The sequence below is a fragment of the Lampetra planeri genome, chromosome 11 (genome assembly GCF_965212315.1).
Source record: "Lampetra planeri chromosome 11, kcLamPlan1.2.h2, whole genome shotgun sequence".
In the NCBI taxonomy this organism is placed as follows: Eukaryota; Metazoa; Chordata; class Hyperoartia; order Petromyzontiformes; family Petromyzontidae; genus Lampetra; species Lampetra planeri.
Window position 1 is genome coordinate 10,777,499 of NC_136117.1, and position 25,237 is coordinate 10,802,735.

At 50.1% G+C, this 25,237-nt stretch overlaps 1 protein-coding gene and 1 non-coding gene across 8 annotated transcripts; both read left to right on the forward strand.

The window, feature by feature from the left end:
- Positions 1-25,189, forward strand: LOC144721306 (uncharacterized). Of its 7 annotated transcripts, none has more exons than XM_078598825.1 (13): positions 1-300; positions 6,943-7,072; positions 9,420-9,581; positions 9,736-9,815; positions 10,581-10,709; positions 11,881-11,955; positions 13,329-13,403; positions 14,847-14,999; positions 16,156-16,227; positions 16,779-16,871; positions 17,012-17,113; positions 19,254-19,312; positions 22,677-25,189. In XM_078598825.1, exons 1-13 carry the CDS (start codon positions 16-18, stop codon positions 23,044-23,046), a joined length of 1,785 nt encoding a protein of 594 aa, XP_078454951.1. In that variant the 5' UTR covers positions 1-15; the 3' UTR covers positions 23,047-25,189. The 7 variants fall into 7 exon arrangements, with proteins under 7 accessions (XP_078454951.1, XP_078454953.1, XP_078454956.1 ...); XM_078598831.1 differs by lacking the exon at positions 1-300 and adding an exon at positions 1,119-1,201; XM_078598826.1 differs by lacking the exon at positions 1-300 and adding an exon at positions 3,295-4,033.
- TRNAW-CCA (transfer RNA tryptophan (anticodon CCA)) lies at positions 2,000-2,071 on the forward strand. The gene has a single exon. It is a non-coding gene; the product is annotated as a tRNA-Trp (tRNA).
- Positions 25,190-25,237: the final 48 nt, after the last annotated feature.

Here is a 25,237-nt window from a genome sequence, read left to right on the forward strand (position 1 = left end):
CATGGGTTGGACCAGATGACGCCAAAAGGCGCACAACTCAAAGACAATGCACCATCAGAGGGCGATTGTGTGCGTGTGTGTGGGGGAGGGGCTTCTTCCTTTGGTCAAAAAGTACAGCAGCAGCGCCGCCACGTGGCTTCTTGTTTCGCCGGCAAAGCGACTGTGCAGCAGGCTGCTTGCGTTGGTTGCGACTCGTCTACGACTACTGCCGCCGCTGCTGCTGCTCGTCCCAAGCAAGATACAGAGAGAGAGAGAGGAAGAAGCGTTACCCACCCCCTCTACTCTTCCAGCATTTCTCTGGTGAGCGAGCGAGCGAGAAGCAAGAATGGCGGGCTTCGTTTCCCACACACGCGTTCCATGTAGAGTGGGCGGGGGGGGGGTCTAACATGGGTGGTCTAACAGTGCTGGGAGCTGTTTGGCGATGCAATGTAGCCACGCCGAGCTGCCGTGTATTTTATAACGATTTGAAACTCACCACCCTCACCACCACCACCCTCACCTCCACCTCTCACTTCGAGAATCTCTCGGCTCGTCCGATGCCTGCGCTGTTAACTCGCGACGTGGGTCACGGTGCCTTGCCCCACTCCCCTCCCCGCCTCGTTCTCAATGGGCAAAGCCCGCACTTGACCAGCATGGTGAAGTATGGTCAAACATCCCTGCCCCCCTTGACCAGCATGGTGAAGTATGGTCAAACACCCCTGCCCCCCTTGACCAGCATGGTGAAGTATGGTCAAACACCCCCCCCCCATCCTTCACGGTGTGATGCCTCATCTAGCAGTGGATTGAGCACTGCTGCTGCTGCTGCTGATGGTGGTGGCGGTAACGCTACGAGTTTCTATTCTCTCTCACGGCCAACACCGATTGCGACGATTCTCTTGAACCGGTAACCTGAGCCTCCTCCCTCCTCTAGGTCGACTCAGCCTCAACGAGTTACCCGGCGTGTCGCGTTGTGCAGTAAACGTCGCCACTGGGGAGACAAAGGCGGCCGGGCGTGGTGGTAGCTGACCACCCACCCACCTCGTGTACCTTCATAGGGTGGCTACTTGCTAACAGCACTTGCCCCACCAGTTTGTGAAGGCTACACGTGTGAGGGGGTGGGGTCTTTATCTTTGTGGTAGTACAGTGCCGTGTCTACTGTAGCTGTGTTGCTCTGTGAAGCTGTGAAGTTGTCTTAACGCGACTTGTTACAGAGATGACAAAGGTGCCTTTGTGTCTGAGGCGTCCTGAGTTTAGCGCGGGAGTTGCGTGCAGATGTTGATGCGACACAGCGGGGTCCATCACCACACCACCACCATCACCACCACCACACCAACACCATCACACCAACACCATCACACCAACACCATCACACCAACACCATCACTACACTACCACCATCACCACCACCACACCACCACTATCACCATCACCACCATCACACCACCACCATCACCCCACCACACCATCATCACCACCACCATCACTACCACCACAACCTTCGTCTCTCGTTGTTGTCGTGGTGGTGGTGGCGTTGCGGCCTTCATCGCCGCTTGCTACTCGCTAAGCCCACTCGCCCCCCCCAACAGTCTGTTAAGGTTTATACGGCGGTGGTGTGGGAAGGTGTTGATCCTTTGTCTTTATATGATGAGGATGATGATGATGCGTTTCATTCGGATTTTACGGAACAAACGGCACCGTGGAACAACTCGGCAGACACAACACGCACACAACACACACACAGACGCAACACAATCGGGGTAGATTTGTACGAGGTGCTAGATACGTTACGACCGCGAAAAGCGACGCAGCTCTGCCGGTCTACAAGACGCAGTGGAACCAGATACACGTTGCATGGGGGGGGGGGGGGTGCGTCTTACTTTCCGGAGCGAATTATAACCTAAACCAGTACCGTTATCACGTGAATAATACTAACAATATGTGTGTGTTTGAATTCTCGTGGAGGATGAACGAGAGGCCGGGTCGATGTCATAAGGGCTGCGGAGCTGCTGGGCTATCGCGGGACCTCGTGGCGCAACGGTAGCGCGTCTGACTCCAGATCAGAAGGTTGCGTGTTCAAATCACGTCGGGGTCAATGTGGGGAATTTTTTTTCCAACTTTTTTTTCTCCACACCCATCTAAATGTATTTTTTGTAGGTTTTTTAAAAAAAAACATGTTCATATCTGGCGGTTAACCAGTCGCAAGTGTCGTTTTGAATTGGAAAGAAATGTGGAATTTTGCTCCCCCGACAAATGCGTGCGGACATGTTCATGAGGCTGTGTTTGCTGATGGTGATGTGAGATCTGCTCACTGCCCAGGCGAGGGCGCTACTGGCTTGTATGGTGACTGAATTAACAGCCGGCGATAGAGAGTGAGAATATTTATCGGAATCAGAATATGTATTTGTACTGGAGGAATCCGATGGGCCTTACAGCTATTTTTCACAGATGCCCAGTAGGTTCACATATCGAGGGTGGCATCTGCTGCACGAAAATTCAGGTGGCAGATTTGGAAGGATTTGGTCGGAGTCTTACGTAAATATCCCTCCAATAAAGGGAGATCAGCTGTTCGCCTTGGTAGTGTTCTCGAGGTTTGTCAACTGCGTGTATGAACATTGCAGGTCACGTGCATATACATCAAATAGTGATGGTCATAGTACTGAGCCCCCTACTACGAAATAAATGATAGGACCCTCTTGAATAAGAGTTGTGAGACTCAGTGAGGCTTTCCTGGATCAGAAATTGTAAGTGATACTGGTAGGAACCTCCTGGTTACACCAGCCCACAGGGGATTATTGTGTCCGTCCGTCGTGCATCCAAAAATGGGAGGAGTGGGGCTGGGTGGAGAGGGGAGGGTGGGGCTGGGTGGGGAGGGGCTGGTCACCCCGTGGTGCCCTTATAAAACTCAACGTTTAACCTACTCACGTCGGCTTGTGCCCCACCCTCACAGTCGTGCATATTTGCGGAATACACCACGCCGCCGTTGACCCTGGCCATTGACCGAGCAACCCAACGTTACTACCAGCTCCCTCCGCAGGAATGTGTTAATAGTAATATGCACTCGGTGAATGTTCATGCTGCCAACAGCACAGATTATTTTTTCAAGTGTCACCTGAAACATCCGTTCCTGGGTCGTAACATTTTGCGTAAACATTCCACCAAAAATTCGAGGGTTCGCTTTCATAGGTTATGGTTTTATCTTGGCTCTGAAAGGTCTATAAACATCCCACCACCAAGGGTCTTGTGTTTTAGATGTTTGGCCAGAACCAATGTAATGAATATTCTGTGTTGTGGGAGGGATTTGGAGCACTTCTAGAACACCCACCGTACATACGATAAGATAATCCTCAAAGGTACACATGGATGTGTTTTATAAACCTGCTTGCTCTACTCCCGTCTGTTGGACATCTCGGAGCCTAGCGGATTTGGGAGAATCACAAACCCTGTTTTATCGGACCACCAACCCATGCGTCGACCTCCGCTTGGCCAGTGACGCTGTTACTTGCACCGAGAAAGCAAAATCTAACGACTGCTGGTCATCCCTCCCTGCGCCTGTTTCATTTAAGTCGGGCGCGGGGACTCCCTCCCTTTGGCAACAGCCGCTACCCCTCGCTGGGGTTCACACAACGCCCCACGCCTCTGGGAATGGGGGAGGGGGACACGAGGTGCTGCTGATGTCAGCACGCCGACAGCTGTCCGCCCGTGCTCGCGCTACCGCGGTGGATTAACTTCGGGCGACAGCAAGCCCCCCTTTTGCGTCGGCTCTTCGGCGGAGGAGGAAGAGAGGGGATACGCGTCGGTGGCGGTGGCGGCGGCGGAAACAATGCCGGGCTTCGCAGAGGACCCACAGCTGCTGACGAAGGAGAAGCTCAAGCGTGAGCTCGTGGCGCACAAGGTGGCCCTGCCGGCGGGAGAGCACAAGAAGGAGGTGTACGTGCGGCTGTACCACCGGCACGTGGCTCCGACAAGTGGCGCCGACTTCTCGAGCGACGAGGAGGACGATAGCGGCGCCGCGCCGTCGCTGCACGGAGCGGACGGCGTCTCGTCGTCGGATGGGGTCAGCAAGTTCCCCGGGGGTTGTGTTTTCTGCTCGGGCATCTCTTGCCGCCGTTTTGGTGTTGCTCTGCATGCATTTCTTTTTGTGGTCTGCACGTGAGTGGCACTTGCATAACGGCGTGCGCGAGCGAGCGTGTGCGCCGCGGGTGTACCGTGCCAGCCAAATTTAGAGCCGCGGTTTTATGTAAGTGTGTCATGTGACCTGTTGATGCGGTGTGCGGTGGTTGTTGGTCATTGCTGAACTAGACATGGGCGGGAATATTCTCACTGTCGTCTGGTTTGACGTGCGTGATATTGATTTTCTTGTGACCAGATCTCCCTGATTGTGCCCGATCATGTCGGATCGCGGATCGCAGATGCTAAGCAGGGTTGGCTACCTTTGCTGAGGCTGCAATGTAGCCAGGAGATGGTAGTACAGCAATGGAACCTTGAATCAATTTGTGTACATCTCTTATCTCATACTTAATGGGGTTTTTTTCTGGGTACTCAGGTCTCCCACCTGCCAAACACTAAATAAGGGAATTGGCCAAATTCCCAAATGAGCTTCGAGATTCCGTCAAACCTTCCTGAAGGGGGCATATTTACGATTTAATATAATTGCACGTGTTTTAAAGTAGCCGTATTGTCACTGACGAGCAGAAACGTATCAGCTCAAACTGTCAGAAAACATCTCCAGTGTGCCTTGTGCATGATTATCAAGGAATCTATTTTAAAATTCCAAGCCCTTTGAGATACCTAGAACTAAAATACGTTTCGAACATCTGATCTGACCTTGCATCAGAAGCACCGCTGTGCTATATCCAACAGCATTTGCTGCTCCTGCAGCTGTGTTCTGACCCAGTTTATGACGAATGCCACGTTGAAAGTGGTCATTTGCAGCAGGGGTTTCACTGATCTCGTGTAGCACTGTCAGCCGTGAAAAGCCACCGCTTGCGCCGCTGGAAGCTTGCCAGCCCGTGCAGGAGACAGAGCAGTAAATAACTAATTTCTTTAGAACTGCTTTTTCTGTTTTAGTTAGTTGTCCTTTACCCGCACCTCCTATTAGCACGGTTGGCTACGTACGGTGCGAAAGAAGTTTTAACATACATACTAAACTAATTTCTTGAACTGATTTTTTGTGTTTAGTTTGTTGTCCTTTCCCCGCACCTTCGATGAGCACGGTTGGCTTGGTATGGTGCAAAATAAGTTCTAAATACGTATTGCAAAATAAGTTCTACATGCGTACTAAGCCATCGGTGGGTTCCACCCGGCATAGGGTTTGAAACGTGTTCACCAGAGAAGTGAGGGAAGCTCACTTTTACGAGGAGCCGTGTCTATATATAAATGTCGTGGAATGTGAGGAGCCCGGTGGGACAGGTGGCACGGCTCCCTCGCACTCGCACGGGCCTTGGGTGGACATTTCGGCAGCCAAAGTTAGGCGCTGCATATCCTCGACACGTGCAACTACGGCCCATTGTCAATCCACTGCTGGATGAGGGCCACCCCACGCCGGGTGAATAACCAGGGTCATTTGACCGTGCTCGACCACGCTGGTCGGTGCGGGATGGTGAAGGTGGAGAGCATCGATGGAGGGAGCGTAGTACGGCACAACAATGGATTTTGCTGCACTGCTGCCCACCACGTAGTCCTACATGTGTTTGCGCTGCTTTCGTGTGCTTTATTGCTGTGCCTTGCTGAATTTGTTTAACTTTTTGTCGTTTTTGTAACTCGAGTGTCACCCTTGTACATATGAGACTATCCTGTTCTCTTTTGAGTTCTTATCTAGTTCAACAAAATAAACGGAAGCTTACAAGCAGCCGGCAGCTGTTCTTTTATGCATGGCCTTTGCCCATCCAAAGGCTTATCCAGGGTCAAAGCCTGCTTAGCTTCAATAGTCTGCAGAGACTGAGTGCCCACCGGGTGATTTGGTCATCAGTGTCGCCTCTTAAACCTGCTTTCGTTTGCTTTCTAAGCATTGGGCGTGCGTGATGTTTATCGGCTGGCTTTTGACACCTTTGCCTGCATGTGGGTGGATGGATAAGCTTTGAGGAATACGTTATTTGTTTGATCTTGGGGTGTTTTTCTGCCAACCCGACATCGATAGTCGCTGCGATCAAGCCTGCGCTTGCCAAGTCGCTGTAGTAGTGGTGCTGCTTGCATCATTAATAGCCGCGGTGTTCGTTAAAAAAAAACCGCCAAAAACCTGTGAAAAGGAAGGTACCATCCAGTTTCATGTTTTGAAACTTGGATTTAACTGTTATTTTGTCGGCGCATATGTTGTATAATTTCTGTAATTGATAACAAACTTAGACCGATAAGTTTCTTACTGTAATGTTAGTATTTATATCAAAACAATACTTGTGAAATTATAAAAACCAAAAACTTTTTCAATTCCATGACATCAAATAAAAATGTTTCTGCAGAGCTGAGTTGCTATTTTATTTAGTCAAATGTATTGCAGTCATTGTAGTTGACAGCGCATTAGCCCCGGGGCAAACGCGTACATTCGGTCGGCGCTAATTGTGCTCGCAGACACGGATGTTTGTAAAACTGCTGCTCATGCTTTCCCGTTGCATTGTCCACGTGTGCCTGGCTGTGGCTCGCTGGTGGCAGCCCCCCCTCGCTCGGTCTTTGCCTTGACGCCCGTGCTGCAGAGGTGGGACAAAGTCATTGTTATGCAAGTCCAAGTCGAGTCGCAAGTCATCAAATTCATGACTCGAGTCTGACTCGAGTCCAAGTCACATGACTCGAGTCCACATCTCATAGGTGGGACAAAGTCATTGTTATGCAAGTCCAAGTCGAGTCGCAAGTCATCAAATTCATGACTCGAGTCTGACTCGAGTCCAAGTCACATGACTCGAGTCCACACCTCTGCCGTGCTGTATCCACCACCTTCCCCACCTCCCCCCCCCTGTGTTCGTCGCTGAGCAGGTCGGCACAACGAGTGACATGACAAGCAAGGTGGAGGTGGGAGGCCTAGACGTGGACGTGTCCTCGCTCTCCAACGCTGAACTCGCCAGGAAAATCAGGGAGTTTGGAGTCAGCCCAGGGCCTATTGTCGGTAAGCCTGAACACAAACGCGCAGTGGCACCGTTGCGGTCGTCCTCGCAAGCAGCGGCGTTTTGGCTGGCCATCGAACAAAGACGGTTAGCGCATCGCGCGTTTTCAGACGCGCTTCTGCTGCTGTCTGAAACGCTCTTCCGATATTCGGAAGCCACTGGAGCTATGCACTTTTAAATCTATATTGAAAACTCATTTCTTTAGAACTGCCTTTTGTGTTAAGTTTTTCCATCCCCGCACCTCCCATTAGCATGGTTGGCTACGTACGGTGCGAAAGAAGTTCAGCATACATACGTATATGTAAATTCTAAACTAATACTATCTTTATTTTACCAGGTAAGGCCCATTGAGCTATATGGCGCTTTTTCAGAAGCAGCGTCGGTAGCTCAACGAAGTGGCTTATCATGTGGAATTTTATTGCAGCCAAATACTTTAATTCAATGTATCCGAAATACTGCCCAAATTCAGATATGAACTGATTACGTATTATTGTGGAACATTATGGATAAAAACAATATATATTTTAAAAAATAGTCCATCGGCCTATCGTCTTTCCAGACCAATGTTATCGAGCAGCATTTGTTTAAGTGAGCAAACTGTGGATGGGTTTTGACCTTTCTGCTTAGTTGCCAGATGTTATTGTCAAGAGCACTCTGTCTAAACGATGGGGCTTTGTTCAATGCAAAAATCTGTATTGTTTCCTAACTTTTTTTATACGTTTGTTGTGGAGCAGCATCGAGTAAAATTTAAATCTAGAATTTAGTTCCGTCTCGAAACACACACAGAAACAAACATTTCAGCAGATCAACTTTTCAGATACATTTTATCGAATAGAATTTGTTTAAGCGAGTACACTCTGAACCAGTCCCAACTTCTGGTTTCTCATCAGCAGTCCCAACTTCTGGTTTCTCATCAGCATACTTTTAGTTCTTTCGGTAAAGTCACGTAGGTAAAAAATGAAATTAAAATTAATAAAAAAAAATCAGTGATTTTATTTTTTATTAAGTTCAGCATACATTAATAAAAAAATAAAAACAATAAAATCACAGTGATTTTATTGTTTTTATTTTTGTATTAATTTTTATTTCATTTTTTACCTACGTGACTTTACCGAAAGAACTAAGAGTATGAATCCTTGCAGTCACAAAAGCTTCAAATCTAGAATTCTCAACAGCAGTCATGCCTGTTAAATGAACGAGTAGAGAACCCGTTGGTCTGCAGCAGGAAACAAGAGAAGACGGTTGTCATTTTCAATCTCTTCTCTCAATCCTCCTGTGATCTCGGAGCACTAAAAGTATTCTGCTTCTTTACATAATACAATTACAAGGTAATATGTATTGTGGAGTTAGTTTGTTTATATTCTGGCGAACGAATGACATGCATAGAAGAAGAAATTGAAAAGTTTGAGCAATTTTAAATTAACCATATCAGTCTCTGTTTTCGTTACTCCCACCTTTTGGTGTCGCTATCTATTATGAAAATTTCAGAACTTTTTCCGCCAATTCAACTCAATGTTTATTTGTTACGCTGAAAATCCCGTGTAGCCACTTACCCAGGTAGTTTCGGTGGCAATGGCTCGCAGCCACTCACAGCAGAATTATTGTTGAGGGTGGGGAGTCGCCCAGCCAGCAGCTAGCTAGGAGACTCGAGGTATGAATTGTAATTTTTCTAGACGTATGATGCTGCTGACAGTGCCTAAGCGAGTGGGGCAGTGCGCCCAATCTCCTCCGCTTCCGACAACCCAGGAGCACCGAGTTCGGGGCTTCGGTCCTTAAAATGTCTGTACCCTCCGCCCTGCTTTGTTACGGTTCTTGCCGTTTATACTGGGCTCTTTTGTCAAATAAAAAAAACAATTAAAAAAGAAGTATGATGCTGCTGGCGGGTTGTCAGACGTGATCATCGAAATGTGGTAACCCACCACACCCCTCTCTCTTTACCCCTCTCTCTCTCTACCCTCTCTCTCTCTCTACCCCTCTCCCTCTCTCTCTACCCCCTCTCCCTCTCTCTCTACCCCCCCTCTCTCTCTACCCCCCCCTCTCTCTCTACCCCCCCCTCTCTCTCTACCCCCCCTCTCTCTACTCCCCCTCTCTCTCTACCCCTCTCTCTCTCTCTCTACCCCTCTCTCTCTCTCTACCCCTCTCTCTACCCCTCCCTCTCTCTACCCCCCTCCCTCTCTCTACCCCTCTCTCTCTCTACCCCTCTCTCTCTCTACCCCTCTCTCTCTCTACCCCTCTCTCTCTCTACCCCTCTCTCTCTCTACCCCTCTCTCTCTCTACCCCTCTCTCTCTCTACCCCTCTCTCTCTCTACCCCTCTCTCTCCCCCAACCACTGGCACCGTTGCGGCGCAGCCACGACGCGCAAGCTCTACGAGAAGAAGCTGCTGAGACTGCTGGAGCACGGGGACGCCGCCCCATCCACGGCGGCCGCCGGGAGCTCGGGCGTCAACGGTAGCCTGCAGACCGATAACTACAGCGACACGGAGGAGGACGAGGAGGAGGAGACGGCAGAGGGTGAGTATGACGATGATCGCGTTGGGGCCGCGGTGACTTGCAGCCTGTGTGCAAACTTGTGGCACTCTGCTGTGAAATTGTATTTGTTTGTCTGGCTCGGTTGAATTTGTTCACGGATTTATTTCGTTGTCGCCGTTGTTGTTGTTGTTGTTAGTTTACGAACAAACTGGAGAAGTAACCGAAAAAGCGATTCAGACATCTTTCCGGTCGCCCTTCACAGCGCACTCTACCAAGGTCTGTATGCAACTCTTAACGATAACAAAACGTACATACGTGTGTGTGTGTCTTTGTGTGGTTAGCGTGCTGCGCTACGAATCCGGCGACCCGAGTTCGATTCCCGCTCGCGGCCAACGTCGGTTATGAATATATTAACTGGTCCTGGGCCTCCCCTAGGTCGACTCGGCCTCAAATGACTTCCTTGCTCGGTCATAAACATCATCGCCACTCGGGAGACAAAGGCGATCGGGCATGGTGCTGGACACCCACCCCATTGCGTGCCATGCCAGCCTTGATAGTTGCTCGCTAACAGAACTTGCCCCAAGTCTGTCAAGGCTATACAGGCGATCCTCTGTCTCTGTGTGTGCACACCATATTTTCCAGATTGTAAGACACGCTTCATTTTCCTGTATTTTAAACCCAAAAAAGTTGTGGTGCCATCTCTTGACCCGGCAGCTCTGCGCCTGTGTGCCATCACATTTGCATAACCATATGGCCACAGGACACAAGTTTGGGGGGCGCGGTGCGTCCTTTACTGTCCGGAGCGTCTTATGATCCGGAGACTCCTGTAGACACGGCAAGATTTTACCACCCACAGAAAAGCCGGAAGCTGGATTGCTCCCGCACGTTGGCACCGGGAGTAGGGGTGATGCCTAGGCATTGTGACCGCCTGCCCCGCACGGTGGCACCGGGGAGGGGGCGGGAGAGTACTAGCCTTTGCGACCGGCCGCACATTTTTCTTGCGGAGCTCACGTACCGTGGCGCTTTACTGGTTTCACACAGGCACACGCTTCTCCCGGACCGTCGCAGGACAGCCCCGCGGGGAGGCTGGGTCCGGTGTCTCTGCACCGGCAAGCCATTGTCCATCAGAGGGCTCTGGCCGTTAGCGGTGCTGATGCCGACATAACACAAGTGCGTGCGGCTCCCAGCTACCTCGCTCTTGCTCTTGCCTTTCAGGAGATTCTCACCACTCTCTCTTTGTCTCTTGCACTTGGGTCTGTGTGTGTGTGTGTGCGATTAGCTGGTGCGCTGGGGATGGAAGAGTCACAGCCAAATCTGTTTTGCTATTTGAACACGGGAGGTCACAGCTTCTGCTCGAATTTCGCCCTTTTTACCTGTGGTTTTGTGTTGTTATCTGCCCGAGGTTTGGGCACGGTCTTACAGCGCTGCAAACTCTTTCTACTTTTTGCCACTTTATTGGGGTTGTTTTTTTTGGGGTGCACAAATGGTGTGAAGTACAGTCGGCAATCTCTCCAAGGCTTCGTGGAAAAAAAATTGATGACCCACGAAATCTAGCAGGCAGATTGATTGGATGGAAAAAGTGAAAAGTTAAGTTCGTTGCATGGCAATATATGAGCATTCCATTGAAGCCAGTAGAAATTATCTTTGTAAAATATGAATGGGGGTTATCAACTTTTTCCAGAACACACCTCGGTTGATTGCAGAATATGAACATCCAAGCATTGGCAAAACTTTACACAAAACTATACGGCCTATCTTCTTGGTTCTTTCGGTAAAGTCACGTAGAAGGGAAGTAATAAAATAATAAAAATAAAACATAATAAAACGGCCTAGTGCAGTTTTTCGGGGTCTCCGACCTGAAGATCTGGAACGAGAGTTACCAGCTCACGTTCGGGACCCATCCCTGAGCCTGAGCTGGTTTAGCAAGGGACTTAAAACAATGTTGTTCCAAAGAGCTTGCCACGTGCAAATAGTGCGCATAAGTGATGGACTGCACTCGTAAGAGGGCACAATAAGAAATGCTCAGACCTTCTTACTTGCTAAGCAGTGTCGAACCGCATGAGCCTGCCAATAAAATAACTTGCGACGATTGCGCTAAAATGAGTATCTTGCGAAGAATGCGCTGAAATGATCAAATTGCGAAGATTGCACTAAATTAACAACTTGCGAAATATTACGCTAAATTACTTGCGTGCTTTCCTGGCCGCAAGCGTAGTCGTCCTCGCGGAGGGTTTTGATTGTCACCGTTGTCTCTCTCGCGTGCTCGCTCGCACGCGCACGGTGGTGGTGGTGGTGGTGGTGAGGGGTCGGCATGGGTGCAGAGGTCGTTGAATCTTTGCAGGAGAGCACCCCGTGCATGATGCGGCAATGGAGCTTGCAGTCCACCGGCCCGGACGACAACGTTGACTTCTCTCCGGTGACTGCGTGAATGACGGCTTGCTTGTGCCGCTGTGCTCCCACGGTGGCGCTCTCTCACCTCTCTCTTTTCTCTTTTCCCCGCCTCGCCCGACCCGCTCACACTTCCTAACTGCGCGTGGTTTATATTTCCAGCAGAGGTTGAAATCTCGTCCCTCCGTATCGTGAACGGCGTTAAGTTATTTTGTTTGTGGTCTAGAATTGGTTGTGTTCGCTTCCGGAAACTAAACTTGTCGTCTGTTTTGAATGTATGTATGTTGAACTGCTTTCGCATCATACGTAGCCAACCGTGCTATTTGGAGGTTAGGGGTGAAATGATGTGTCCATTCGTCGATTTAAGAGAACAGTAACGGCAACGACCATTTGGATTTCTCGTGTCAACATGCGATCGCATCTCAAGACGCTGTGCGGAAAAGTACGACGCGAAGATTCCCCCATGCCACTGTTGGAACCACGGCAGGGTTGGGAAGATCGTGGATAAACATGCATCCCATCGCACGCGTCGAATCCGACAGTCTTTCGCGACTTGTGCATGTCGTTTGCAATGGGTTGATGCGATTCCAGCGGCTGCTGTTGGCCGCTACGTTTACCGTCGTGTTGAAAAGACGATGGCTTTTTATTGTTGTTGTTTTTGGAATCGTGTCCCTGAATCTTGCCATTCGGTCAAATCCCTGCCCGGGCAGCGGGTTACGGGCGTTGAATCATCAAGCACTCCTCTTACTTGTGAATGCCATGACGTTTCATTGCCACTTGCAGTAAACGTTAATAGACGAAAAGGGGTACGCGTCACGTGTTTAGCGTGGCGTGGAAACTGGATGGGCAACTGCAACTGTCCGTTTCCCCAGTTTGCTGGACAGTTGGCAGCAGTGCGGTAGCTCTCCGTGAGCCACTTTGGCTGTTCAACCATGGCCCCTGTGTCTGCTTACACACCCCCCCCCCCCCCACAACTCCCAACTCAACTGCACAAATCATTCCCATGCACCTGGATTAAGACCCCTAATAATGATTTGTGTTGCTTTGGCGAGGACATTACCGTCACTTGGTAGGGGTGGCACGCGGTGGTTAGCCCAGCCACCGATTGCTGGTCACGGCTAACATCAGTTGGCGAGTGACGTCTGAATCAGTCCTGCCCCATCCACACCCACCCCCTTCACCCAACCCTCACACGCCTAGTAAGGTGAAGTATGGTTTAATATCCCCCCCCCCCCCCGCCATGGTCAACACGGAGTGGGCAGTGGGTTAACAAATAGCTCCGAATGATAGTAATTACCATCGCTACCACTACTCCGGCACCAGGTGGCGCTGCTTCACCTCTGTGGAGGGGGATGCCATGTTGTGTGTGGGATGTTCATTTTATTTCTCCACCCCCTGAAGGATGTGGAGATGTTCACCAACTCGGCCTCCCGCAGGGAGACGCAACGGGAAAAGGTCGCCATCGCGATGCCCATGGTGGGTTACGGCGTTGCCGGGCACGGCGAGGGGGGAGGGGGGGCGCGGAGGGGGGGCGCATGTTGGGTAGAGTCACGTGACCTTGCGCGCCAAGTCTCGCGCTTATTGGAAAGCACTGCAGATAAACGCAGCGGTTAAGTCGCTCGAAGAGCCGTATCGTTTCGGTGGAAAGGAACGGAGGACGTTCAGTTCAGTGTTACCAGGCTTGTGTAACTATTCGCTGTGAGAAATCGATTGTGAGGACTGCGATACCTTGCTTCAAGAGAATCACCTCACCGACTGAGGTCAACTCAGCCCGGATGTATGTATCTCAATTCTGTCTCTCATTCAGTGAGGTTTCATTCTTCACATAGACCCCACGGTGCTGTAATTAGCAATGGTCAAGTCAAGAAGGTGTCTTGTTCTTACTCGGCTTATTCTGTTATTGCGTATTGTTCAGGAGCCAAATGCCAATGTCGGTGTGTGCTTCGCCATGAGAGAGAGGGCTTTTCTCTCTCAGATTACCGTGGTTAGCTATATGGTCCAAAGTTAGTTTGGGTTGCATGGCCACAATCGCTCGACTTTGGCTTGTCTTGAGTTTTTCATTCATGGAGGAGATGGTGCTGCAAAGCGGCCCGTTGATGTGCTGATGCGGTTGATGGCTACGCCAGGGTCTTGGGGGATTGTCAAAGCCAGGAGGTGCGATGTTTGGATCTCGAATGAGAGGTCTTCATTCTGGACGTTCGCATTGTTCTCACTTCGCCAGCGTTCTTCCGCATCCAGGCGAGATTCTAGGATGGTGACAATGACTTTGAGTTGGTGGCGAGGTTCATTGTTGAGGTTTTGGTTGATGGGCAGGTGGTTGTCATTTGCAAGAAAACGTGTCAACTCCTTTGCGGTTTGCACGGGTCTGCTGCTATTTGATTCTGATCAACTCCTACGCCAACTCTGCCGACCGTCAAGTTTGACGAGACCAAATTTGCAGGCGACCGAGGACCATTGTTCGGTCTGCGCAAACATTGTATTACATGCGATGAAACTTGGATCAGAAGCACGAGCGTTGACAACAACAACAAAAATGGAGCGGAAGGTGAAAAGTGCGCAAAGAAGCGTAGGAATTACAGCGAGAGACAAAAAAAATATTTAATCGGGGAACAGACACGGGTGAAAGTCGGCTTGGGCAGGACATCGCTTAGAAGGCACGGCATCCGGTGGTCGAGTCTAGCAACGGAGTGGCAGCCAAACGAGAGCACGCACAGCGATGGAGTGGTGAGATCGGCTCGTGCGCAGGAGGCCACGTGGACCGACACGTCACATGACCGCGAGAGATGCCGACGGCTTGGCTATGCCTGCGTGATGCAGCAGTGGGGATAGTACCCTGGCTGATGGTGATGATGATGAAGAGCGGCTTGTAGGATAGGCCCCGGCTGAATTGTGTAGTGCTTGTTGCGCACGCGTGCTCAGCTGTCTGAGGGCCTGGAGCAGCAGTTGACGGCAGCAGCGGCCTGCGCCGTGCCCGGCAGCCTCTTCCCTCACGGTGGCACCATTTCGCAGAGGCCGTCCATCAAGCAAGACGACCGCCGCTTCTCGTCGGAGTGGGAGCCTTGGTTCTCGGCAGTAATTGCACCGCCCTTGCCGTTTCTCCTACCAGTTCCGCGCCCGCCCAGGAGTCGTACTTTTCCCGAGCTCGCGCCTTGCATGCTGAACCTTCCGCTTGCTGAGCAGCAATAGGGTTTTTCCACGACGTGGCGCTACTGCGATTAGTATCGGATGGTACACGGTCCACGATAATCGCAGCAATCGTCCGTTTATATCTGTCACGATCGTCGTGGCTCGTTGACATTTTTCTTCCGCGACGAAATATTTACGAAATAACGAATTAAAATTCACAATAATAATAACTTCTACTAATTGACGGCAAACGTGCGCTTAGAAGCGTTAAGATTTTGAACTTTTAGCACTTTGAAGGCTTAGGAGAGGCTTGCATCGGCTTGCCGTGTGACGCCGGCGCTGTAGAAGGTGTCGCAATTATGTTGAGCGATCATCATTGAAATAAATGATGCTAATTTAATTCATATTTGTTTCAGTATCGAATGTGAATTATGATTTTGCGGAGAGGATTCCACAGCATAGGGTCACATGACACGCTGCTTTTGTTGTCTGAAAACTGGCGCACAAATAGGTGTATTAGCTTGATGGATAGATTACATTTTTATTAACAGTTGAGAGCCCAAACAGACGAACAAATCCCTCAAATTACATCGGTTAACTATTGGCAATAGGTTAGTTCGTTTGAGTTTTGAAGAATATCCTTCAATGTCAATTCTGTATTTTTTTAAATATCCCATTTTAATAACAACAAAACATTTAAATCCAAGGAAGCGACCTGGCACGTATTTGGAAAGCGTGTTCCAACAGGCCTTAAAACGAGGCTTCAAACTACCTAATGCATATCGGCATCAACAAGTTTACATTTTGTGAGCGAACGTAGATTTGTGCCAGTACTATAGGGGCCTTCCACCAGACCGCCCTGACCACTGGATATGTGTATAGGACTTGAAGACTTCCCAGCCGTAGACAAGAACCTCTTGTACAATTTTATTGACTTTTTATAGACTCACATGGCCACACCCCCCACACTCCCCCCCCCAATCAAGACATTGTAACTATATTCTGGCCAAACAAATGAGTAAAGCAACATTTCTATACATATGTACGCAGCTTTATATATTACAACAATGCATGTACTGATAATCGCTTGCATCCCGCGCAGAAAGAAGATTTTGTGTCGGTGCGGGCCCGGAAAAAGCCCGACAGTCTAAACGTTTCCCACCTCGTAGATCAGGCGAGTACTTGACGCTTGTGCAAAAGGCAACGGGGGGCAATGCTGACCAGTGCGCCCGGGCCTGTTCCCATCTTGGAAGCTAAGCGGGGTTAGAGCCGGATAGTGATTGGATGGGCGACCCCACCGTGTGTTACGACGGGTATCGAGGGTGGCCAGTGGGCCAGTGCAACAAAATCCTGTTGTACTGTACGTCTATACTCCCATTCATTGTTGGACTGTGCTTCTGTGCTCTGCTTCCAACTTTGATGGCCCCCCCACGCTCGCCAGCGTTGTGAATTGCGGTGAAATAACGAACGGCCCGCACGGCGTGTGGAGGCCTTCTTCCAGCAGTGGATTGACAAGGGGCTGTAAATCTACACTGGCATTTCATGGTGGCATTGCTGTAGCATTAGCCATCGTCTCAATCAACAAAGTGGGAGTACCGCCAGGCTGCCGTAAAGCAAAGGTGTTGGGGGGGTGGGGGGTTTGAACTTAGGTAGAGGCTGGACTCAACTTTTCTTTGTGTTTTTTGTTTCCTCCCGTCCGCTCGCCTTCTTCATCGCCCCCCACAGTTTCGGAGCAAGAACATTTCTCCAATAGAATGTTCACTTTCCAAGAGCGATTCCGGCGAAGGGCTCTGCGAGCTGGACACGGCCATGATGCAGGTTATGTCCTTTTAATGCGAGCTCCCCCGTCCCGGCTTCCCCCTCTCCCGTTGATGGCGGCGGCGTCGGCGGCGTCCTGACGCCTGACCGGCGCGTTGGGGGGCAATGGCGCTTGCTGACGTTGTCTAACCTCCCTGCAGGGAAGATCGTCCGAGAACATTGCAGCGACGCAGGAGCGCAGACAGAAACGTGCAGCTCCTTGCACCCTTAAAGGCCAAGGCCGCCAGAGCAAAAACATTGCGGTACTCTCGCTCGGCCTGACCGTTCACGCTGTTGTACAGCTCTCCGGTGTGTTTTCGGGTCGTGCCGCACGTGGCTCTGGGAAACGATGGGCCCGAGGTTTCGCCGCCAAGAGAACGGGAGCTTCTTCAGGAAGTTCTGAAGGAGCTCCCGAGCACGTGGTACGATCCGAACACACGCCGCGAGGGCTCTTGAGTTGTTGTTTTACGACGTTTTTTTTCTTCTTCGCACAGCGGCTTCTTCGCGTGTGTCCTGTCTGCACGTGCGAGCGGTCGCGTCACGTGGGGCTTATTTTCCCGACACGGTGGAGGGGGAGTTTCTTTTGCTTCCGCGGTCACGCGTTGCACAAGCCGCGGCGGCGATGACTTGGGGTGGGGTTTTTGTTGCCGTCGAGTTTTCCCGCTGACGTCCGGGGCCTTCCCGTGGTCCAGGCCGTGCGTGTGCTTGTGCCTTGGGAAGGGCAGAGCTGGGCACGGCCAGGAACGAGAAGGTGTGGGGGTTTGGGTGCCGAGTAACTCGAGCCAAAACTTTTCACATAGATTCCTAAATGTGCGCAACGGATAATTTGCTCCGACAATTGTAAAACGCGCCGCAGTTATGTTCGGGCCTGTGATTGCAACATGCTGCTGTGCGCTGATGCCTTATTTCAGCTAATATGGTTTGCGAGTTTTTTTTCCACGTTGCTGTATGGCCCTATTATTTTTCGCCGTAGCGCATTGCTCTCGTATGGTGTGCCCTGCGTAAAGTGATGCGCGCGTCACAGCTTGGAACGCTCAAGTTTTTTCATATTTCCTTTGTGCATTACAGCATGACCGTATCACCTCCCCCGTACGTGCCCCAATCTCGTGAGAGCTAGGAAGCTAAGCAGATCTTGGGCCTGGTGGAGAGGTGCTTCGTAGATGGGTGACCACCATGCACGGACAGGTTTTCATAGCTCATTAGACCTCCTTTTCCACTACCAAAATATAATTATAGGGTTTTCCCCCTTTTTTTCTGGCAACAAAATAAAAGGGGGAAAACCCTATTATTATATTTTGGTACTGGCAAAGGAGGTCCAATGATGTAGATGCTCACCCCGAGCCCTCATTACTTTGATAGTGCATTGTCTTTGAGCTGTACGCCTTTTGGCGTCCTCTGGTCGAGCACCAATTGGGTCGAGGCTCAAAAGAAAGCCGTCCTTGGTGTGGACCAATCAGTTTCAAGGACAATGCATATATTATCATAGCGTGTTTTTTGTTTGCATTTAGACTGCAAGTATTGTGGTTAATGCAGACAAGAATCCTTGTAAAAAGGTTTCATTTTTGTCGCCAGAAAAAAAGGGAAAAACCCCGATTATTAGGTTTTCCTAGAGTTGCGGGCAATGCAGCAAGATCCGCTGTCGTTCTGTCCTGTGTTTTCCACACCTCTACTGCTTACACTAGCCCGCATTTACTGGCATGGTGAATTACACCATTGGAACCTCATTTTCCAGTAAAAAATATGATAATTGTTTTTTTACCCTTCTATCTGGCAACAAAACTGACACCTTTTTTTACAAGGAGTCATGTTTGCATAGACCACAATACCTGCAGCCATAAGTTGTGCGCCTTTTGGCGTCATCTGGTCCAACCCATGTGAGACTAGGCTCTAAGGAAAGCTGTCTCGGGTGTGGACCAATCAACTTCAAGGACAGTGCATATATTATCAGAGTTATGTTTTTTGTTTGCATTATGGCTGCAGGTATTGTGGTCTATGCAAACATGACTCCTTGTAAAAAAGGTGTCAGTTTTGTTGCCAGACAGAAGGGTTAAAAACCAATTATCATGGTGAATTACGTTCAAATAACTCCCACGGCCCACACACATGGCATGGTGAAGCCCTCGTCCGGCAGTGGGTCAACACAAAGGACTGTGCGCGTGTGAACTTCGACATTCATAGGTGTGCTGCATGCTAACGGCACTTGTATGTATGTTGAACTTCTTTCGCACCGTACGTAGCCAACCGTGCTAATCGGACGTGCTCCCCCAAGAGGTCTGGTACAGGCTACACGGGAGGGATCTGTGGTCAGGGTTGAGGCCGGCCTACCTGTGTTGGCGGAGGGACCACTCTGCAGGTGTGCCCTGTGTAATCCTGTGGCTGTTGTCTCCGTTGTTGTCTCTTCAGGACTTGAAGCTTGGTGGAGGCAACGATGCAGACTTGTTTATTTCGCCATCGGGAATAAGGTGAGGTGCTGCCACACGTCACGTTTTTTTTAGTTTTGCCAACGAATGTGATGTTGAGTTTCGTTGCGCAATTGCCTTCTGGCGCTTATCGTCATCATCATCAACCATCAATCATGATCAATCCACTGCTGGGTGAATGTGTTGTTGCCACCTCTCGTGACCCTACGATCAAACAATCCACCTAACGTCTGCAAACTAACCGATTTCATCGCTCCCATATCCTCGGTGTACGTACTCTCGGATGCGTCCCATACCTTACCTGCCACTCCGTAATTATTAATCGAACATTGGCTGTCATCTCTCTGATCGATGTGTCCTGCTGCCAAGCCCCATGTTACTTTTCTCAATCGTACGAATGATGACATGAAAGCTGCCTGTGCCCTCGAATCCACGTGTTTTTGTTTTTCCTCAATGTATTTCCAAGCATAAATCTCTCTTACTCTTGCATTGCCCTGCATGGCAAGTCTCTCCCCTTGAAGGTGAGACTCGTGGTCGCATGTGGCTCTCGCCTAGTTCTATGAATCACTTGAGAAGCTCACAGCATGTGCCGGCATTAACGAGGGCAATATCAGCCGTCGGTGCTAAGAGCCTTGCGACACCACTCGTAAGTTTGAAGATTGAAGAAATTTTCACAATTGTTTAGGGGGTGTATCGATTCGTCGATGAATATCAGTTCTTTAAGCTCACGGTACATGCGTCGAATTGATTCGCGCAAGAGTCTGCTTTTTAATTCGTGTCCATTGTAAGTATGGGGTTCTTGTTCTCCCCCTGAAGCAGCAAGAGTCTACATTGGCTAAAACGTAAACAAAAAATATTGATACTTTTATTGAATCTTGGCTGCAAAATCATCGCCGGGGAGATGTAACATTTCACCTCTCGTCGTGGTTGTTGCCGTGATCCAATTTTTTTTCATTCCTAGCGCCGACGACAATTAATATTTGCTTGGGTACATTTTAACCGGAACTCTTAACTCGGTCGATTCGGCGTATTTGCAACGTTGCCGCGTCGCCGCAAAAATGTGAACGGGCGAGGTGCTGTGATAAGTGAGCACACTCAAACCCGCGCTTCTCCGTAAGCGCCCCGGTGGTTACCGGGGACGTATCAGAACTGTGCCAAAGGGTATCGGTGACGATGCGTGAGCTCGTTTTAATAGTCTTGCTCGTTCATTCATAATCTTTCAGCAGTGATGTCACTGCCCGTTTCTCAACTTCCCCAGTGCGTCCGCGACAGACCGTGCCGAAACGTTTGGTCGCACGCGACCGCAAGTGGGGGGGGGGGGGGCTCTCCGTGAACTTTGCTCCCGTTCTCTCGCTGTGCGTAACACGTGTGCCCGTTTTCAGTAATTTAGTTTATTTATGGTTCCCACTTAAAGGGACTTCATGCGTACTTTACAAAATGTATTAGATTTTCACAGCCCATCTTCTAATCAACTGCTCAACCATTGCCCTCCTGCACCGTGTCATTGGCCATGGGGGTTGTTTGACCATACTTCACCACGCTGGCTCGTGCTAGTTGAAGGTGAGGGGGGGGGGGGTCCCCAGGACAAGTTCAGATATCGCTCACCGCTCGTGTTTGCCTTGGCTCGGGTTTATAGCACGCTCCGCTCACCACTGTGCTACTGCCTCACCGCACACATTGTGTTACCTTCTTTCGTATACCTATGTATGTAGAACTTTTTTCGTACCGTACGCAGCCAACGTTGCTAATTGTAGGTGCGGTATACATGGCTGAGTGCCAAATCCGTGTTAGAACTTGGCACGTAATGATGCATCGGTCAGACGGTTTTGAATACTCATGATGGATGCATGCATTCATTAATTCGTATACGATTTGATTATTTTCCAATCGTACACTCCCATGTAATGGGTTCCTGTGACCCCTGCAGCCAACTAGAGGTGCTAAATTGGCCACTGTTTAAAAAATAGAAAACTATTTTTAAAGTAAATTGCGACCCCCACCCGTAAAAATAAATTGACAATGAGTTCACTCACAAGGGGCACGAATCGCCGTCACGTGTCTCGCGGGAAGCAATTACGCCAAGCGTCATCGGCTAGCCTCGTAAGGTCGTTTACTATAATTGTTATCACTACTACTACGACTACCCGTTCGTTATTACAGCCGGTACCGCGAGACGGGCGAGGCGGAGAACTGTGTGAAGCGGAGAACGCAGGTGCAGATTAAAGAGACCTCGCCATTGACTTTTAAGAAAATCAAATGAGTGTGAACAGGACCCGTCGCTCGATGATGCTGACATTTAACCATATTTTATGACCTTGAGGTAACCCTCGCAGATGTTTTGCACTGGTTCCATCGTTGTTTGGGATCATCGGCACAGCGTCGTATCCCCTGCCACCAAATGCGCTTAGGGGGTGGGGTGGGGTGGGACTGCATCAAAAGCAGTCCGACCGTATCATACACTTACACAGGTACACAGGATGAACAAGTCTTGAGTAGTTGGCTACCCAGATGAGCGTGAGGTGGTGTCACATGCTGTTTGCAACCCTGAGGCAATCGTGGAAATTCCACGTTCGTGTGGCGTGGGCGAGTTGCCCAATCGACCAACCGATGCTGACATAACAAAAAAATAAGTGTAACTTGTTTGGTTCGATAATAATCGGGTTTTTCCCCTTTTTTCTGGCAACAACACTGAAACCTTTTTACAATGATTCATGTCTGCATCAACCACAATACTTGCAGTCAAAATGCTAACAAAAAACATACTATGATAATATATGCATTGTCCTTGAAACTGATTGGTCCACACCAAGGGACGGCTTTCTTTTGAGCCTCGACCCAATTGGTATTGTGGTTAATGCAGGCATGAATCCTTGTAAAAAGGTTTCAGTTTTGTTGCCAGAAAAAAAAGGGGAAAAACCCCTATTATATTTTGGTACTGGCAAAGGAGGTCTAATGATGATTGTTTTGTTCGCTTTCACGATCCGCCGGATTGCGCGCTGCGCAGCGTCGCCGCACATGCCACCCTGCCGGACACACGGTCAATACAGAAGTCACTCTTGGTCTCAGAGGGTGCTTTATCATCGTCATTATTGTGAGCCAGGGTCTATCCGCTGTTGATGAAGGCCTTGCTAAGCCGTTGCCGTTCCTCTCGCGGTGCTGCGATGCCACAGGCCATCTCCTGCCATCTCCTGCACACGAGCCGATCGCGTGGCTCCGTCTCCGTTGATCTTTCTCTTAAGCGTCTTCCCTCGTTTGGCTGCCAGCCCCGTCACCAGTCTTGTCCTGCTGCCTGTCAACCATCGTAGCAATGTGTCCTGGCCAGGCCTACTTGTTTTCCAGTGGATTGAACATGATGATGATGACGACGGTGGCGGGCGACCCTTATCGAGCTCTCCCGTCTCCACAGCGCCACTCGACGGCGCCCGATCCGCGGCTGCGCTCGGGACGGCTGGGGCGGCTTCTCCCCGGACCTGGCGTCCAGATCGTCGTGCGACCTCGGCGCCTCTCCCATCTCCCGCCCCCCAGGGCAGGGTTCCGTTGCGGGACCCATCCACAAAGCGGCCGCTTCCGGGCCAGCGGCGGCGGCGGCGGCCTCCGTGCCCGTGTGGGCGCGGTTGGTCGCCTTCGTGGTGGCGTGCGCGTTCATCGCGCTCGTGTACTACGCCTTCGAGGAGAACGTCCACTTCTCCGGCTCCTTCGACGGGGCGGCCGACGCGGCAACGGCGGCTGCTGCGGTCGGCGGGAACGATGGCGGCGGAGTTGCGATGGCGGAGTGAATGTCGCCCCCCCCCCCCCCCCCCGTTCATCTTCCTGACCCCCTCCCCCCACCCCTCCCGTGCTCATCCGTTTAGAAGCGGCTGTGAGAGAGGAGGGGGGGGGAGGTCGCTTTGAGATGGAAGTCTCGGTATCGAGGGAGGCCTCTGAGGTCAAGCAACTACATTTGACAACTTCAATAAAGTAGTAACCGGCTTCGTTCAGTGTTAACGTTATACCTAACATAAATAAGATGCATCGTTGTGGGTTTTTTGTTAGTATCCACATTCACAAGGCAAATGCACATGCCTCTTGCATGTCTGCACGTGGGCCTGTTGTACCACGACTGGTCATATTTGGCGTCGACATTTCAGAAGCGGGCACCCTTCACCCCCCCCTCCCTTGTTGCTCTGAAATCACCTGGCGTCTTCTAAGCGCCATTTGGCTGTCTTGTCCTGCTGCGAGTGAAGCGGCTGGGAGGCTGTGCGCTTGGCTGTGTGCGTGCAGCCCCCAGAGGGGCCTTGCAGCGCCGAATGCAGTCGAGGTATAACAACCGCATCGATCCGCCAATATTGATCCTTCAGCTTGTACAGAAGCGGCATGCATAAACAATCAATGTTTTTCAATTTGTGTTTTATGTCATGGGTTCACGTGACCCCCCCCCACCCTCCTGCCACCGCCTAGCAGCCACCAGTGGCCGCTACATTCAGCAAAGTGCAAAGATATCGATTAGTTAATCGAATCGCGACAATGAATTTCATCGTTGGAGTCGTATACCGCCGCAAATACGCAGAGTAGCTCGGGGGGGTGGGGGGGGGTACCGTGGGAGTCCATTCCCAATCCTTACAAGTAGCGCTACGAGTCGATGCGGAATCGCAGACGGGCTCGGGAGAAGAAAATCCGGGCCTTCCCCCCCCTCCCCCCCGCCTTGATTTTCCACTCGTGACGGCTTGCGAACCCATTCAACGCTTAATCCCACTGAGCTCTCGAGAAAGATCGCGTTTCTGCAAAGTGCAGTGCACCGGTTCTGCAATGCTCGAGTGGCACGTTTGTCGCCAGGGCCTGTGTTTGTCGACTTGTTGTTTTGGACGAGTCCCACAGTGTTCTTGCAGCAGCAGGTCGTGTGCCAGGTTGCGAACGTGGTTAATTGGAAGGAAGCACGTTATTTATTTTGGCAGTGGTAGGTTTTTGTATGCGTTTCATAGTTATTTCTTTGGATGTAGTTTTCGTTGTAGTTGTGTGCTTCAGTGTTTGATAACATTTGGTAAAGGTTTCACAGGGTTGCTGGTTCATTTTTCTCAATTGATCCAACACGGCAATTATCATTTGATGTAGTTACATTTTTTTCGTCATTCAGCTCCATCACTGTTACCCACATTGACCTGGTTATTGTATTAGGACAGTGGCTTAATACTGTTATAACTTATAGAGTGTGTGGAGCATATCATTCATAATTTACAATGAAATTGTTTGTGTGCTCCCATTTCATTCCGTAATGCACCCCTCCTAATGAAATGTGCTTTTTACGTACCACCTGCTTCATCGCGCTGACTGCTAAAGCGTGGCGTGACCACGCATCGCGTTCATTCTCAAGCTCTCAGATACCTGCGTCGTATGCGATCGGCGAGTGCGACTTACCCCAAAAGGCACAAGTGGCCGCTCGAATCGCCAGTGTAAAACAATAATCCTCAATTTAAATGACAGAAGTTGTGACGATTCATCATCAACTTGTTATTACCTGGACTGGGTGGAGTTTAAAGTCACGCTTTTCTTAGCAAAACAACATACACCTTTGGTGTTGAATGCAGGTGATACAATATGGGTGGGGAATGCCTATACCCCGTTACCTCCTATGAGTATATTCATAGCTTCTCAAAGACCGGGGGTATAGGCAATTTCTGCCCGTGCGATGTTAAAACAGTTAATGGGAGTTTTAAAATATTAAGGCTGTACTTTTGGAGGTAGCTTGTTTGTGTTGATGTTGTACATGATGCCTTTTTCGATGCTTTTTGTTGTTGTCACCGCATTCTAAATAATTTTATATTAACGTGTAAAGGAGTGCGCACACGCAGACACACACACGAGTGGAGTTGTCACAATTTGAGCCATACATTTCAACGCAAGTATTGTTTGATATTTTGAACTTAATAAATTGTACGCAGTTAATGTTTGAGTTGAAACGACGCCACATTTTTTTTTGTCTCGCACTTGCAT

What these genes read in the sequence shown, in the direction of transcription:
- LOC144721306 (XM_078598825.1), top strand. Translation starts at nt 16, where the DNA reads ATGACGCCAAAAGGCGCACAACTCAAAGACAATGCACCATCAGAGGGC. An exon ending in CAGCCCAGGGCCTATTGTCG is followed by an intron (nt 7,073 to 9,419) that starts GTAAGCCTGAAC and finishes GTTGCGGCGCAG; the next exon opens with CCACGACGCGCAAGCTCTAC. An exon ending in ATTTCGCCATCGGGAATAAG is followed by an intron (nt 19,313 to 22,676) that starts GTGAGGTGCTGC and finishes CCGTCTCCACAG; the next exon opens with CGCCACTCGACGGCGCCCGA.